The sequence below is a fragment of the Colletotrichum karsti genome, assembly GCF_011947395.1.
Source record: "Colletotrichum karsti strain CkLH20 chromosome Unknown Scaffold27, whole genome shotgun sequence".
NCBI lineage: Eukaryota > Fungi > Ascomycota > Sordariomycetes > Glomerellales > Glomerellaceae > Colletotrichum > Colletotrichum karsti.
The window spans coordinates 243778-257037 of NW_024065927.1; the positions used below are offsets into that span (position 1 = coordinate 243778).

At 50.3% G+C, this 13260-nt stretch overlaps 5 protein-coding genes across 5 annotated transcripts; 2 read left to right on the forward strand and 3 right to left on the reverse strand.

Annotated features, from left to right (window-relative positions):
- Positions 1-4551: 4551 nt before the first annotated feature.
- Positions 4552-5803, forward strand: CkaCkLH20_08216 (FAD binding domain-containing protein; the record flags this gene model as incomplete). The annotated part of the gene is made up of 2 exons (XM_038890931.1): positions 4552-4794; positions 4850-5803. 2 exons carry the CDS (start codon positions 4552-4554, stop codon positions 5801-5803), a joined length of 1197 nt encoding a protein of 398 aa, XP_038743694.1.
- A 293-nt stretch (positions 5804-6096) lies between these two features.
- On the reverse strand, positions 6097-7201 carry CkaCkLH20_08217 (nitrogen assimilation transcription factor nira; the record flags this gene model as incomplete). Its single annotated transcript, XM_038890932.1, has 3 exons — positions 6097-6263; positions 6330-6757; positions 6804-7201. 3 exons carry the CDS (start codon positions 7199-7201, stop codon positions 6097-6099), a joined length of 993 nt encoding a protein of 330 aa, XP_038743695.1.
- Positions 7202-9101: 1900 nt separating this feature from the next.
- CkaCkLH20_08218 (aspartate racemase) lies at positions 9102-9803 on the forward strand (the record flags this gene model as incomplete). The annotated part of the gene is made up of 1 exon (XM_038890933.1): positions 9102-9803. The coding sequence occupies one exon, from the start codon at positions 9102-9104 to the stop codon at positions 9801-9803; it is 702 nt and encodes a 233-aa protein (XP_038743696.1).
- Positions 9804-10175: 372 nt separating this feature from the next.
- Positions 10176-11573, reverse strand: CkaCkLH20_08219 (uncharacterized protein; the record flags this gene model as incomplete). The annotated part of the gene is made up of 1 exon (XM_038890934.1): positions 10176-11573. One exon carries the CDS (start codon positions 11571-11573, stop codon positions 10176-10178), a length of 1398 nt encoding a protein of 465 aa, XP_038743697.1.
- Positions 11574-12209: 636 nt separating this feature from the next.
- On the reverse strand, positions 12210-12928 carry CkaCkLH20_08220 (gpi anchored cell wall protein; the record flags this gene model as incomplete). The annotated part of the gene is made up of 2 exons (XM_038890935.1): positions 12210-12362; positions 12425-12928. The coding sequence occupies 2 exons, from the start codon at positions 12926-12928 to the stop codon at positions 12210-12212; spliced, it is 657 nt and encodes a 218-aa protein (XP_038743698.1).
- Between the last annotated feature and the right edge of the window lie 332 nt (positions 12929-13260).

Consider the following 13260-nt stretch of genomic DNA (forward strand, 5'->3'; position numbering starts at 1 on the left):
GTGGCTGTCAGCTCTCTATTACGACATGCATACTTGGAGTCCTTCGAGTCTCACACTCAACGATCTGGAATAATCCCTCTCCTGGATGGGTTTGAGACAATAACTACCATGTACGACATGTGGCCGATATCCAGCAAGTCACTTTGCCTCGTTCTCGAAAAAACCAAACATTGGTCTGATATTCGAAGCTCGGCACGTCTCGTTGCCTTACTAGGAGCTGCTGTCAGATCATGTGATTTAGATCTCGCCAGGCTGCTCCTTCGAGAAAGAATCAACGTGCATCAACAAATTGATGGTGCCGGCTCTTCTGTGCTGGAAATCGCCTTGTTCGACCAGGTTTCATTGGGCGACCCTGATGTAAGATTGATGATTATGCTGGTATTGGATCACGCACATAAGTCACGCTTCAACGACACGGCTGTTGACACGGAGGGGTTGACTTTGCTACACCGGCTCCAAACTGAGGGGGGCGAATGGCTTGTCGAGGAGCTTGTCAAACGAGGTGCAGACCAAAATCGGCGCATGACTGGGTGGCCCAACTCTACACCTATCAACTATCACCTGTCAAATCGGCGCGAAGGGTATGCCGCCGCCTTGTTGGAAAATGGGGCAGATCCAACTTTGCTCAACAGTTGGAATCTTGATGCAGCTCTTTCTGCCTCTCTGCATGGCTGCTCGTCCTTCCTAGCTGAACTCCTGACAGGCGACAAGGATTCCAAGGCAATCGATTGGCAACGGAGATGCAACTTAATAATGACATCCTCAAAAGACCAGCCTACTCTTTGCAAAGTCACGGCATTTCACTTGGCTGCTAGTGGCGGGTATGTTGGAGCACTGAAACTTTACGCAGATCACCGTCTCATAGAAGACCTCGACGCAGTTTCTGATGATGGCCACACAGCCTTACACGTGGCGGCTCTGGGAGGCTTCCCGGCTGCTGTCGAGTTTCTCTGTGAACGAGGATGTGACGTCAATGCTCGGACAGCAGATGGTAGCTCACCTCTTCATCTTGCTGCAAAATCTACCAACAGTCAGAAATCGGAGGTGGCTAGGTTCCTTGTCAAGGCAGGATGTAAGCCATCCCGAGATTCCGCGGGGATGTACCCCTCATTTTGGGCATACGGAGATGACGATCGGAAGCTGTATCATTGGCTTCAATCGATTGAATCGAACACAGACCCTGCCCAGACTACGCACAACAAGCATACGGCGGCAGCCATCTCGACGAGAAAACAGGCTCAAGCGCTCTCCGACGCATTCGAATGTGCCATAGCCGGTGATGATATAAAACGCTGCCAGCAACTGCTTCTCGATGGCTGCAGACTGGATTTTCCTTTGAGAAGCTGCGGTGGCTGCTCACTTCTGATTAAAGCCATTGAGTTCAGGCGAGTTGATGTCATCAGGTGGATGCTGAAAGAGGGCGCAGATATTACCAAGACGGTCTGCCATCACAATCCTGTCCTGTCTGCACTTCACCTCGTATTGGGAGCCGAAGAGCTGTTTGAGATTCTCCCGGACAGTCTAGAGAACTACATGGAAAAGGGGGGGAGGCTCCTAGGAGAATCGCCACCATTGATTGGATCAGCCTTGGAAGCTACCAACGTGAAGGGACTAAAGCTTTTCTTGGAACATGCAACTGAGAATCAAAGCCATTATGGGTGAGTATCATCCCCCGAGTAACTCTCTCCGCGAGGTCTAACTATTCCGGTGAGAATGCTTCTGGGTCAAAACCCCAAGACGGTGCTTCCTGCGTTTGTCAACGAGGTAGACCAAGATGGATACACATTTCTCCACCACGTCGCAGAGCGGGGAAGCGTGGAAGTCGTTCAGCTGTTGATTGATGCTGGAGCTAACATAGATGCTGCCCATGCGACAACCGGGCAAACGGCCCTGCATCTGGCAATGTCGAGTTCAACAGACAGTAGTCTCGCATTGTACCTCATCAACCACGGTGCGAACCTTGAGATTCGAGATTGGTTGGGACGAACTCCGGTACTTTTTGCAGCACAGTGCGGAAATCAGCCCGTCGTCCAAGCGCTGATCGACGCCAAAGTCAACATTAAAGCCACGAACTACATGAATCAATCGCTTCTGCATCTGTTAGCGACAGCATACAATGGAAGCACGGCTTTTGCGGAGTTTCTCCGGCTTGGGCTGGCTCTCGACAAGAAGAATGCTGATGGACTTTCGGCTTTCCACCTCGCGCTTTTCAGTCACCAGTTCAGTTCACTTTTGTTGAATATGGATATCCGTCTCGAAGATATGAGCCCTCTTCCTTGGAACAGAATTTCATACCAGAATGCGGCTTGGCTGACCACCGCCTATCCGCTGTTTCGAAAAAAGTATTCACGGCAAGCACTCCGGAAGTTCGCGCAGCAAACCCTTTGCGGGTTTTGGAGCCCCTTGTGTATATCGGCATCACGTGGAATGGTACGGGCAGCGGAAAATCTACTCGACCTGGGAGTTGATATAAACCTTGAAGGATGTCCTCTGGGTTCAGCCTTGATGGCGGCCTGCACGGCTGGACAAGCGGACTCGGTTGCAAGTCTCGTTCGTCACGGAGCAATCCTGGCGTATGTTGGACCCGACGGTATCAGATCGGCAATTTCGGCATCGAAGGAACACCCTCATATTCTGCGTTGGCTGCTGGTAGATCGTTTCATTGAACAAGGAAAATTGGCTGCAGGTTCCCCTGACTGCCTGGATTGCGGGCAAGGTGGTGGGCTGTTCACATGGGGAGGTCCCGTAAAGGCGGAGTTGGTGATTACCGGAAATATGGAGCGACGGCCGACAGAATCATCTCGAGACTATTGGACCTGGCTCATGAATGAGAAGATCGCGTGGAGAGGAAGGATCTTGCCGCCGAATGGCACATCTCGCACCAGTCGTTCAGCCAACCTTGTCCCAGAAGAGCCCGTACGAGTTCACCCAGAGGGCTACGAGTTGAAGAGGTAACGGCTGAACAGCAGACGACACGACAACGAAGTTGAAATCAACGTCCTCATTTCAATAGAGCCACCTGTTGTCTTCGGCTATGTTCAAGAGCCAGGTAGTTCTCAATCCCGAGTCATATCCTGCCCTAGTGAAGGAGGTCTGTGGAAGCCGCAAGAAGTAAGGCTGAGGTCATGGAAGGACTTCAACCGAGTAACAGAAAATAGATGAGTTTTGGTTCGGGATGCTTCATATGCAAAGACCAGATGTTCATGATGGATGTTGGAGAGTTGCACACCATTTGGATTGGAATATAGCAGTTGCAAAGCATAGCTCAAATATATTATATTCGCCTCAAGACTAAATGCCTAGGCTTCGACCAAAGAAAAGCTTCGTCGCAACCTTTGCTGATGTGCTAAGTCTCACTGAAATTAGCATCTATGGATAGGAGAGACTTTCTCGTGTGATTCTCTCAGTAAGCAATAATGACAGAGTCAGCTGGTCGTGGGAATTGGGCCGATGAAATGAAGCCAATTTATGAACTCTTTCGTGAAATGCTACACTATGCAGCCAAACTGGACCTGGATCATGTGGGAAATAGTGCAAGACTGATATCGCTTGGTTTACCGATCGGTTTTTGTTGACATGCACACCGACGTACTCGCAGCTCATCACGGCCGGGAATATGCGCCAGCTCGCCCCTCACATATGCAGCTTTCAGTGTCAGTTGGCACCTGATGAGATACTTCTTCGCGAAATCTCTGTCCAATCTATTCTCTCCCGCGCACATGCAAGTCATACACGGTGGCGCCTCAGGATGAGCTGCCAAGCTTGATCTCACACCGCCTAAACTCGATGGAGCAGATACGAGTAGAGACAGCATGCGCGACGACCAGATCATTTCCCGGGTCGCGAAGAATGTTGCAGGGGAAGCGTCGCAGTGCCAAGTAAACTTGTTTTTCCGTATTTTCTCCAGCGTGATGATCTTGCAGCTATGGCTAGATCATATGTAATTTCGCATCCCACAGGAGTCTTCCTATGAATCCTTCGCTTGGCTTCTCATGGTGGCTCTCGACTGATATTCAAGCTGCGCGCATAAATAGTCTGCGTGTACTCACCATCGGGTCACAATTCAGCCTCTACATCTCGGTAGGACAGAGATCTCCGGCCATCTAGAAGGGAGGAAATGACTGATTCTTCGTTCACCATGTATCTTTCTCGAATGAGCGGTCTGTTGCCGGCGATTCTGGTTCTAATCCATCCCTGTCTTGGCACGGTGACAGGAGCCCACGAGAACCGCGGAGTGTCATCTGTCGAGACCTGCAAGTTTCTACGACAGTCTTACCCTGATATCACTCATTTTGGGAATGAACCCGAGTATAAAATCCTGAATGAAGGTTTGTGTTCTGAGAGATCGGATGGAAAGGCTTCTGTAACTGACATTCAAACTTACTAGACTACTTCACTGCCGCCAGTTGGCTTGGGCCAGCTTGCATCTTCGCCCCTACGAGTGCAGAGCTGATGTCCTTCGCCGTCAAAGTTCTCGTAAAAGCTGGAGTTCCCTTTGCCGTACGGGGAGGTGGACACATGCCAATCTTCGACTCGAATAATATCAACTTCATGGGAATTCTTCTCTCCTCATCTGGTCTGAAGCAGCTGCGCCTTTCGGAAGACAGAGCGACCGTGACCGTTGGGCCTGCCAACAGCTGGGGAGATGTGTACCGATACCTTGATCCAGCCGGTCTTACTGCCGTTGGAGGTCGTCTGGGTGTTGTTGGAGTCCCCGGGTTCCTTCTCGGTGGCGGCATTTCCTTCTTTTCTAACGAATACGGATGGGCATCTGCCAATGTCCAGAGCTACGAGGTAACCGAGGTCGCGACCAATTTTCAAGTCCCGCGCTGACATTCCCATCAAATAGGCAATTCTGTCGGATGGAGAAATCGTCACTGCTACTGCAAACAACAAGTACTCCGACCTATTCTGGGCACTGCGGGGTGGAGGCAACAGCTTTGCCATTGTGACCAGCTTCGATCTGAAGACGGTGGATGCTCCTGTGGTTACAGTTGGAGTCGCAGTTTACGGTATCGGACAGAGCGAAAACTTCCTCGACAGCGTCTACCACTACGCTCTGGACGGATCTCAAGACAAGAAGTCTGCCGTGATTCCAAACTGCCAATGGTCAAGCGCCTCCCCAACGACACCTTCCTACACGTCGTATTTGTTTTACAATGGCAACAACACACGTCCGGAAGCCTTGAGCAACTTCACAACGTCGGCTGCCATGCCCGCAGATCTGACGGACGTTATTCCTCGTACTATGGGACAGTGGGCAACCGCCACTGAGATAGGCTGGGACCAGGCTCACGGCCTGCATTTCAGATTCCGAGTCCTGGCGTTTAGAGCTAATAGGGAAGCCATGTCTATCGTTCATGATACCTTCATGGCTTTGGCTAACCAGCATCTCGCCGCGCTCCCTGGAATGGGGTTCACAATCACATTCATGCCAATTTCCAAGTCTTCCATCACCGCAAACCGCGGCCATGGACGTTTGGGCGATCCGATGGGCATTGACGAATCCCAGGGCCCATTCATCTGGGTAGAAGCGAGCTCAATGTTCCCAAATGGCGAGCATGAAGAAGCAGTCACTTACTTCTACGACATCGTCAACGCGAAGATTGAGTCGAAGCTTGCGCCGCTCAACGTCTTGACCCCGTACCTGTATCTCAACGATGCGGACAAGAGACAGCCAGTTTTTGAGGGGTATGGGCGCGAGAACTTGGCCCGTCTGAAGAAGATTAGGGACAAGTATGATCCTGACAGGGTGTACACTGATCAGATGCCTGGAGGATTCAAAGTTGCAGCGGCGAAATAAGCCTAGATGGACGGCGGATTGGTAAAATTCTTGATCATTCGCCCAGAAAGCTCTTTGCATGCAGCATACACACTGGACAGCACTTAATTCAATCTCACCCTTAATTGGATAGATACGGACCAAAGTCTCCGAAAGCTATACGACTTCGATGAATCATCTAGAAGAAACTTGGGCTGAAAGCTGCTTCAGCTCAGCTCCTATCACATGAAAGATGAGTTCCATCGATCTGCTTGAGAATCCAGGTACATTTCCGCATGGCCGAGTGCTCAAAGTGACATTGATGGAGTATTTCGTTACATACAAAACCCAAATATGCTGTCAGTCGCAACGCCAAACATAGTGTCGTACCCAAGAGGGCCGTTATTGGGAGCGAAGTCCCATGCAGCTCCGTTCCACTCGTTGATGGTGCCTTGCGTATGCATATCCGATCCCAATATCGAGTCAAGCTCGGCTTGAAAGCCTATCGAGATACGTATGTTAGTCATCTCTCAACTCGCAGAAACAAAAGGAGCCATATATCACTCACTTCCAACACCCTGCCAGGTCTCAGTCTCCGTTTCGTCCATGTTGATATTTTGCGACACATTTTCCAGCCTACGCATCAAGGATTTCAGCAACTTTAATGGTTTTTGTAGGCCATAGTTACAGCCTTTCTGATATTCCAAGAGTGCACGCCAAAAGAAGCGGATGCAGTCGATGTACTCATCCGAATCGTGGTCGGTCTGTTGAAGGATGACGACAACAGCGCAATAGCTGGCATACGAGATGCCGTATTGAGCACGTCTTAGAGTGAAGGCTTTCTTGTATGCTTCCACGAGTTGCCAGATGTGAAGCGCTGCTTGTATGCATCTCTCTCTGGTTTCGTTTTGGGCTTCCTGTTCCAACGAAAACGAGAAGTGGCCGCGGTTGAGGAACGCTTGCTCGGTCAAGATGACTAAGGTTGAGAATATTGCACTTGAGTACGTATCAGTGAATGAAACACAACCGCCAGCCTACTTACTGAGGAGTAATTTGGTGTGGTGGAGGCGTCTCGTCAACGCCGGGCCTGAATCGTAACCATGACGGTAACTCATCTTGCCAAGCCACAAGCATATTTCGAATTGTTTCTCTTTCTTTCAATAGAACCTCCTTCCCGATCTGGATACTGCTGGCCGAGTAAAACGCTTTGATCACTCGACCCATGATATCGCACAGCCGGAGTAGGCTTGTGAAGGTGCTCAGGGCATAAGAAGGTCGCGGTTGATAAACCGGTAAGCTGATCTCAAAGGGCTGGGTCATAGGATCGTAATAGGGCTTCCACTCTTCCAACTCCTCATACGAGTCGAGGTACTCTCGTGGTACACTGCCGCTGACCTTTTGCATCTCGGGAGACCTTCCTAAGAAGAGGGACTGTAGCATATCCCCGACATATGCACCCCAATAGACTCTTCTCCGAAGCTCTAAATCAATGGCCGTAGTGCCTGGGCTTATATTTTGGTTAGCGTCTGGTCGAATATCAAGGTGACAGCCCAGGTCGGTCAGCATTCTATAGCCAATCCCGCAAAATATCCATCCAGCACTTTGTTTGCCGCGAGGCACAAGACATGCGCCGCAGGTTAAGAGTGCAACTACGGTCGGTATAGTCGGCTTGTCGATGAATTCGGGTAGCAACGACTTAAAGCGGTCATAATATGCCATTCCACGGCTCTGCGGATCGTTTGGCTGCAAGCGAAGACATGCCCGGTCGCTGTATAAACTGCTTTGAAGATAGATGGCGTTCAGCAGTAACTTATTGACATAAGGACCGTTTCGTACGAGACTGTCCATGACGGCGGGACGATATGTCAGGAGATATGACAGATGCTGTCGGTTCCAATGTAAGTCTAGTAAGTGTATTGCTGTGTCCGCAGGAACTCCATCAAAGTCGATATTGGCTATCATGCTGGGGGATGAATGAAGCATCATCTCCTCTTGTCTTCGAATGGCTGCGTTTGAGATCAGGCGGTCTTTCAGAGCCGTTTGGGACAGCGAACTGCCTTCCTCAACAGGTTTGGGACGTGAATTGGCCAATGGTGACTGTGATGCGTGATCGTGCAGCAGACTTGTTGCGCCGTACACTTGAAGTTCCTCGACAAGGTCGATCTCTGCTCCAGCAGGACCCGATCCTCCCTTGTCGGAAGTCTCCTCGACGTGACTCACAGCGTCTAGAGCAGTGGAAACAGTGACCGAGATGCCTTCTCGGCTATTGCAGGATGTCTCGAGAGGGGTGGGAGACTCGACACTGAGCATCGATGACTGGACATGATCTGACGTGGCCAGGGGCTCATTGTGCGTTATTTCGAAGAGCCCGGCCTGTTGAGGGGTTTGAGGTGATTCGCTGAGGTCAATAGACCGAGAGTTATTCCCGTCATGGCGCTGTTGCATTTGACTCTTCAACGCATCCAGTTGGTCCTGAAGAGCTTTGACGTCTTCTCTTCGTGTCCGGACAGCCGTTTTCCTAGCATCCCGCGGATATTCACAGGTGAGTCCCCTTGAAGAGCACGCACTGCACGTGGGATGTCGGCCATCGCATTTCACCTTGATAAACAGTTTCAGTCAGTCAATGCCCTCTCTAACCATCTTCTTTCTGGTGAAATCCAGAGAACAAGCGTGCATTCGAATCCAATACGTCTTTCTCATGAGCTCTGCAGGCCCTCTAGATGAACGACCCTATAGAATGAACTTCTTCATTACGCCAGTTTTTCATCAAACATTCAACAACTTTACCTTTCTCTTGCGACATGTACTGCATGTTCTACAGGTCGTTGCGCCGGTTGCAGCGCGAGTGACACGTCGTCTGGAAGTCAGAGACGAGTCCCGTGTTTCTCCGGAGGTCGGCATTTGGTCGGACCTGCTTTGCGCGGTTCCGCGAAGGTACCTTTTCGAGAATTGACTTCAAAATTATTTCTCCGAGACAATTGAGCAGTAGTTTCGAGGGTACATGCGGAGTTGCTGCGGTAGAAAGACTACCGAGGTGCTTTTTGGTATGAAGTTGAAAGAAGACCGTGGCTTCGCGGGCCCAGGTCTCCGAAGTACGGACATTGAAACCACCGCGGCCCACTTTCGGGATCTCCACGAATGATGGGGCTTGTTCAAACTACGGGCTTAAATGCCGACATACGCAATGGACTCGACGTCTACTTTCCGGCTGTTCATTGTGAACGTTCACTTGCTCAATCCTGCACTCACATTGAGGTCCCTGTTCTACAAAGTAATTATCCTGTTATTGTTGTTTCATTAGCATTCCAAGCTGACCCTGAGCTCTAGGAAGCCCGCAAACATGAAAACCATCGGCATCGTTGGAGGCATTGCTTGGCCAAGCACTCTCGTCTACTACAAGGAGATCCACGAGTACTTCAAGACCCGGACGGCGAGCGATGGCCATCACACCCCAAGTCTCATCATAGCTCAAACCGACTTCGCTCTCATTGAGAAAGCCCAAGCCGAAGGCCGGTGGGATGAAGTCGGTCGACTGCTTGCCGAAGAGGCAAACAAACTCAAAGCTGCCGGGGCCGACTTCTTTTTATTGGCATGCAATACGGTGCATACAGCGGATTCTTTCATCACCAAGAATGTGGACCTTCCCATGATCCATATTGTCGATGCTGCGGCAAGTAAGGTCCTCGAGAAGGGCTGCAAGACTGTCGGCCTCCTCGGAAGTCGATACACCATGAGAGGAACGTACTTTGTCGGGCGGTTGAAGGAGAAGTACGGACTGGAAGTTTTGGTAGCTGAGGGTCAACATGAGGAAAATGTGCACAATGCGCTGTACCAGGAGCTAGCGAAGAACATCTTCTTGGAGGAAACGAGGCTCAAGTTCAAGGCCGCGATTTATGATCTGATCTCGAGAGGTGCGGAGGTCATTGTGCTGGGGTGTACAGAATTTGGCATTCTGGTTAGCGATGAGGATAGCTCTGTCCCAATCATCGACACTAGCATAGCGCATGCTCAAGCAGCAGTCGATCTTGCTCTTGAAGCTTGATATCGCTAATCAACTGCATCAAATTAAGCGTTGGGTCATGCTGCTCTACAACCAGGCCGGCACTATCATAGCATGAATTTATACATATACCTCGATATGTCTCGAGTTATATCTTGGTCAGTAGCAGAGGCAGAGATTAAAAAAAAAGAACAACAGAACAAATCTGAGATTTAGAAACATTCTGAGAAAGAGCCTGATTGGTATTACCAGCTTGCATCGACATTCTCTGAAGGTCCCAGAGGGTGACTTATATCATGGATGCGGTTATGAGATTACTGCTAAAGCGTGAGGGGCTTTCAGTCTTCAATTGTGATTCAAGATGAACAGTATCTATCACAAAACCTTGCCGAAAGAAAATCCTGTCTCCAAAAACTACTTTTCAAATCCTAAATCAGTCCTATCTGATTCACACTCGGTGCGATTTCTAAGCTCCGAAGATTCCTTCAACAACTCCAAACATTTTGTGATTGAACATTCCTCCATCTCACGGTACAAATCAAAACTGTCTTTGACCGTACAACCAAGACCCCTTTCAAATGCCTTCTTGTCTTCAGAAGCACGTTGGGTTTGCAAAAAGCTTGCTCCGAGATTCGAATGAAAGATGCCAGCAGCGCTCACAGGAAGAAAATCCTCATACGTAATTGGCTCGTAAGATAAGATGCCGGCCTTGACCAGTGTATCAACGTCGCCGATATTCTCCACCTCAGTATTCGAACTGGCAATCTTGTATGTGAAGTACGCCAGCCTACGTTTTCGCAAAGACTCAAGGTTGTCAGGAAAGTCTTCGAAAATGTTGGCCAGTGCCTCTTGTTTTGATGCACCTCTCCCCACGTGCTGAAGTCTCTGAGATATGAGCTGGTCGTAGAGACTTCGACCAGCAGGCGTGAGAGCCATGCCTCTCTGTTCGATCTCGCCAAACCGTGCTCTGTGTTTCCCGCCCTTCTCAGCTCCGTCGGAAAAGGCAACTTCTTCTTCCAGCGCAAGAAAGCTGGTTTGTCGCAGAAGTATCGGAAACTTTCTCGGAGGTGGCCCTTCAATCCCAGTCTTTGCCTTCAGACCACGCTTCTGCATTTCAACTTGGCCGGCCTCGATGTCCAGCACGCGTGGCGTGAGATGGTTGATGTGAGGTCCTTTGAAGCACACCACATCCGCAATTAGGGGATGAGCTTCCCGGAGCTTTTGGTATGTCTCCATGTCCACCATTGAGGTTTTATGCCAGCGGAATATCTCAACAGCCTCTAGCAAGAATTCTGTGGCTTTATATCGAGGTACCGAAGGACACGATTCCAAGTCGTTGATAAGCTCAACGCAGCGGGGAGTGAATATGTCCCGTCGGCTCAGAATCTCATCTGCTCGGGAGCGAAGGTCAACATCGTCGATCAAGTCGAGCCTCAAAAGAGACGTGAACACGCGGAATGGGTTTCGTGCCAATGCCTCGCGGGTGAGCGGCCGGAAGCAGGTGGCGTGAACGGGCAACCCAGCAACGGTAAGATCGTAGTAGCCAACAGGATGCATGCCCATAATGGCAAAGAGCCGACGCATGGTATGCAGCTCCCCAGTTGTACCCAGACGGATCGCGCCGTGACGCTCGACTTCCACCCGGTGCTGAGAGTCTTGCGACAGCTCTTGGTTGCACCGTCGGTTGACGTCTGACACCAACTCCAGCAGCGTTCCGTATTGGGGCACTTCGGATCGGTACATCTCGGACAAAGCTGATGCAAACATCGCCCGAATGTCATCTGGAGTCACGAAATCGTTGACGGTGACCATAGTGAAGACGGGCAGTGGGGACGAGGAAATGAAGTAAGGAGATAGTTTTGTCTTATTGATTCGGGATGAGGGTCGATGTCGAACGATACCGAGTCACGTTTGTAATACATAAGACTGAGATGCCAGTTGGGTTAGGCTGTGAACCTGAGGTTCTATGGGACTTCAGGTTTTAATATGGGTTGAAATGATATCTCGGACTTGCAAAGTCCGATGACCAAGCATGTATCTCGGACATCTATTGCCGACATGACTTTCGGATCACCTTACACGAGAGAGCTCCTCTGAACTCTCCGTTTTAGCGAGTCAGTAAAGACCTTTTGATGCCAACTGAGGGAACTTGAATACTCCTGAAAAGTAGCCACGTACAATCGGTAACTGTCCTCCAACTAGATCATCACCGTTGAAATTTTAGAACTTTGGAACAGGTATAAGTGCAAACGGATTCACAGCAGCTCGGCAAATTATCCCAGCCATAATAGTATTCAATTACAACGGACTTCAGAAACCTAAACGTTCAAGTGTGTACAGGAATTACAACCATCGCAACACGATCCCAGCCCCACGTGTCAAATGTTACAACTATCCAAGCCTTGGTCCACTGGCCTTTAACAGCCTATCATCTGAAAGGTCACTATCTCAGGCGTCAGACAAGACGACGAAGAATCCAAGCGGGCAACCATCAGTTCCCTGGTTGAAAGTGAAGACAGTGTCAGGCGAGCAAAGACTGCCAGACACGGTGACGGTGCCAGGAATCTCAGCTGGAATACCACAAGGGGCGCTGTTGACGATCTAGAACACGCGAAAAGGTTAGACACGTTCATATCGAAGGGAGAGTGATTAAAATCACTTACATAGCTGTTGCCCGGCTTCATGATCGGGGGAGGGTTCGGCGGGCTCGGGCCGGGAGCGGGCTGGTTCTTGTACGTTGTCTTGCCAGCAACGGCACCAGCCCCGATGGCGTAGCCAGTGAATTGGAAAGTTCCCGGCCCGTAGAAGAGAAACTTTCCAAGAGCTTGGTCTTGCGCGGGGAAGTCGAAGACCAGGTTGCAGATCTTGCCTTGGGTCTGCGCCACGGGCAAGTTGAGGTTGAAAACGGTGCAGATATCGTTCGGGGTAACCACTGCCGTCTTGGTTGCGGGGAACGCAACGTTGGGCAAGTTCTTGGAGATGGGAACGAGCAAGTCGGTGTTCACATATGTCTTGCCAAGAGTACCGTCGGGCTGGGCTGCGTTGGGCGGACAGGCGCATGTGGCCTTGCCATTACCATTACCGCCTTTACCATACGTGCTGTAGTTGGGGGCAGCAACGACGGTAGCGGCAAGTGCCAGAGCGCTGGTAATGGTAGAGGTCTTCATGTTTGCAATGAGATACTTTGATGGAAGCCCGGTTGGACTGTTGCGTAATCTTTTGAAAACGAAGGACTGGGTAAGAGAGAGAAGATTGGGAAGGCCGAGGAAGAGATGTGTTGTTGAATCAGTGATGGCAACTTACAGGAGCACGGAAAAGGCATTCATATATATAATTTATCGTGAGATCGTGTTGTTGCCGCGCCGACTTGCTCGGGCACGATCACGAGGGAGAACTTCTGCGCTTACTGCCAAAGAGACCAGGCATCAAGGATTACCTACCGGCTTACTGATTCCTGCCGCTTCATATTTTACTCTTGACAGGTTCAGCCTTCCTCGAG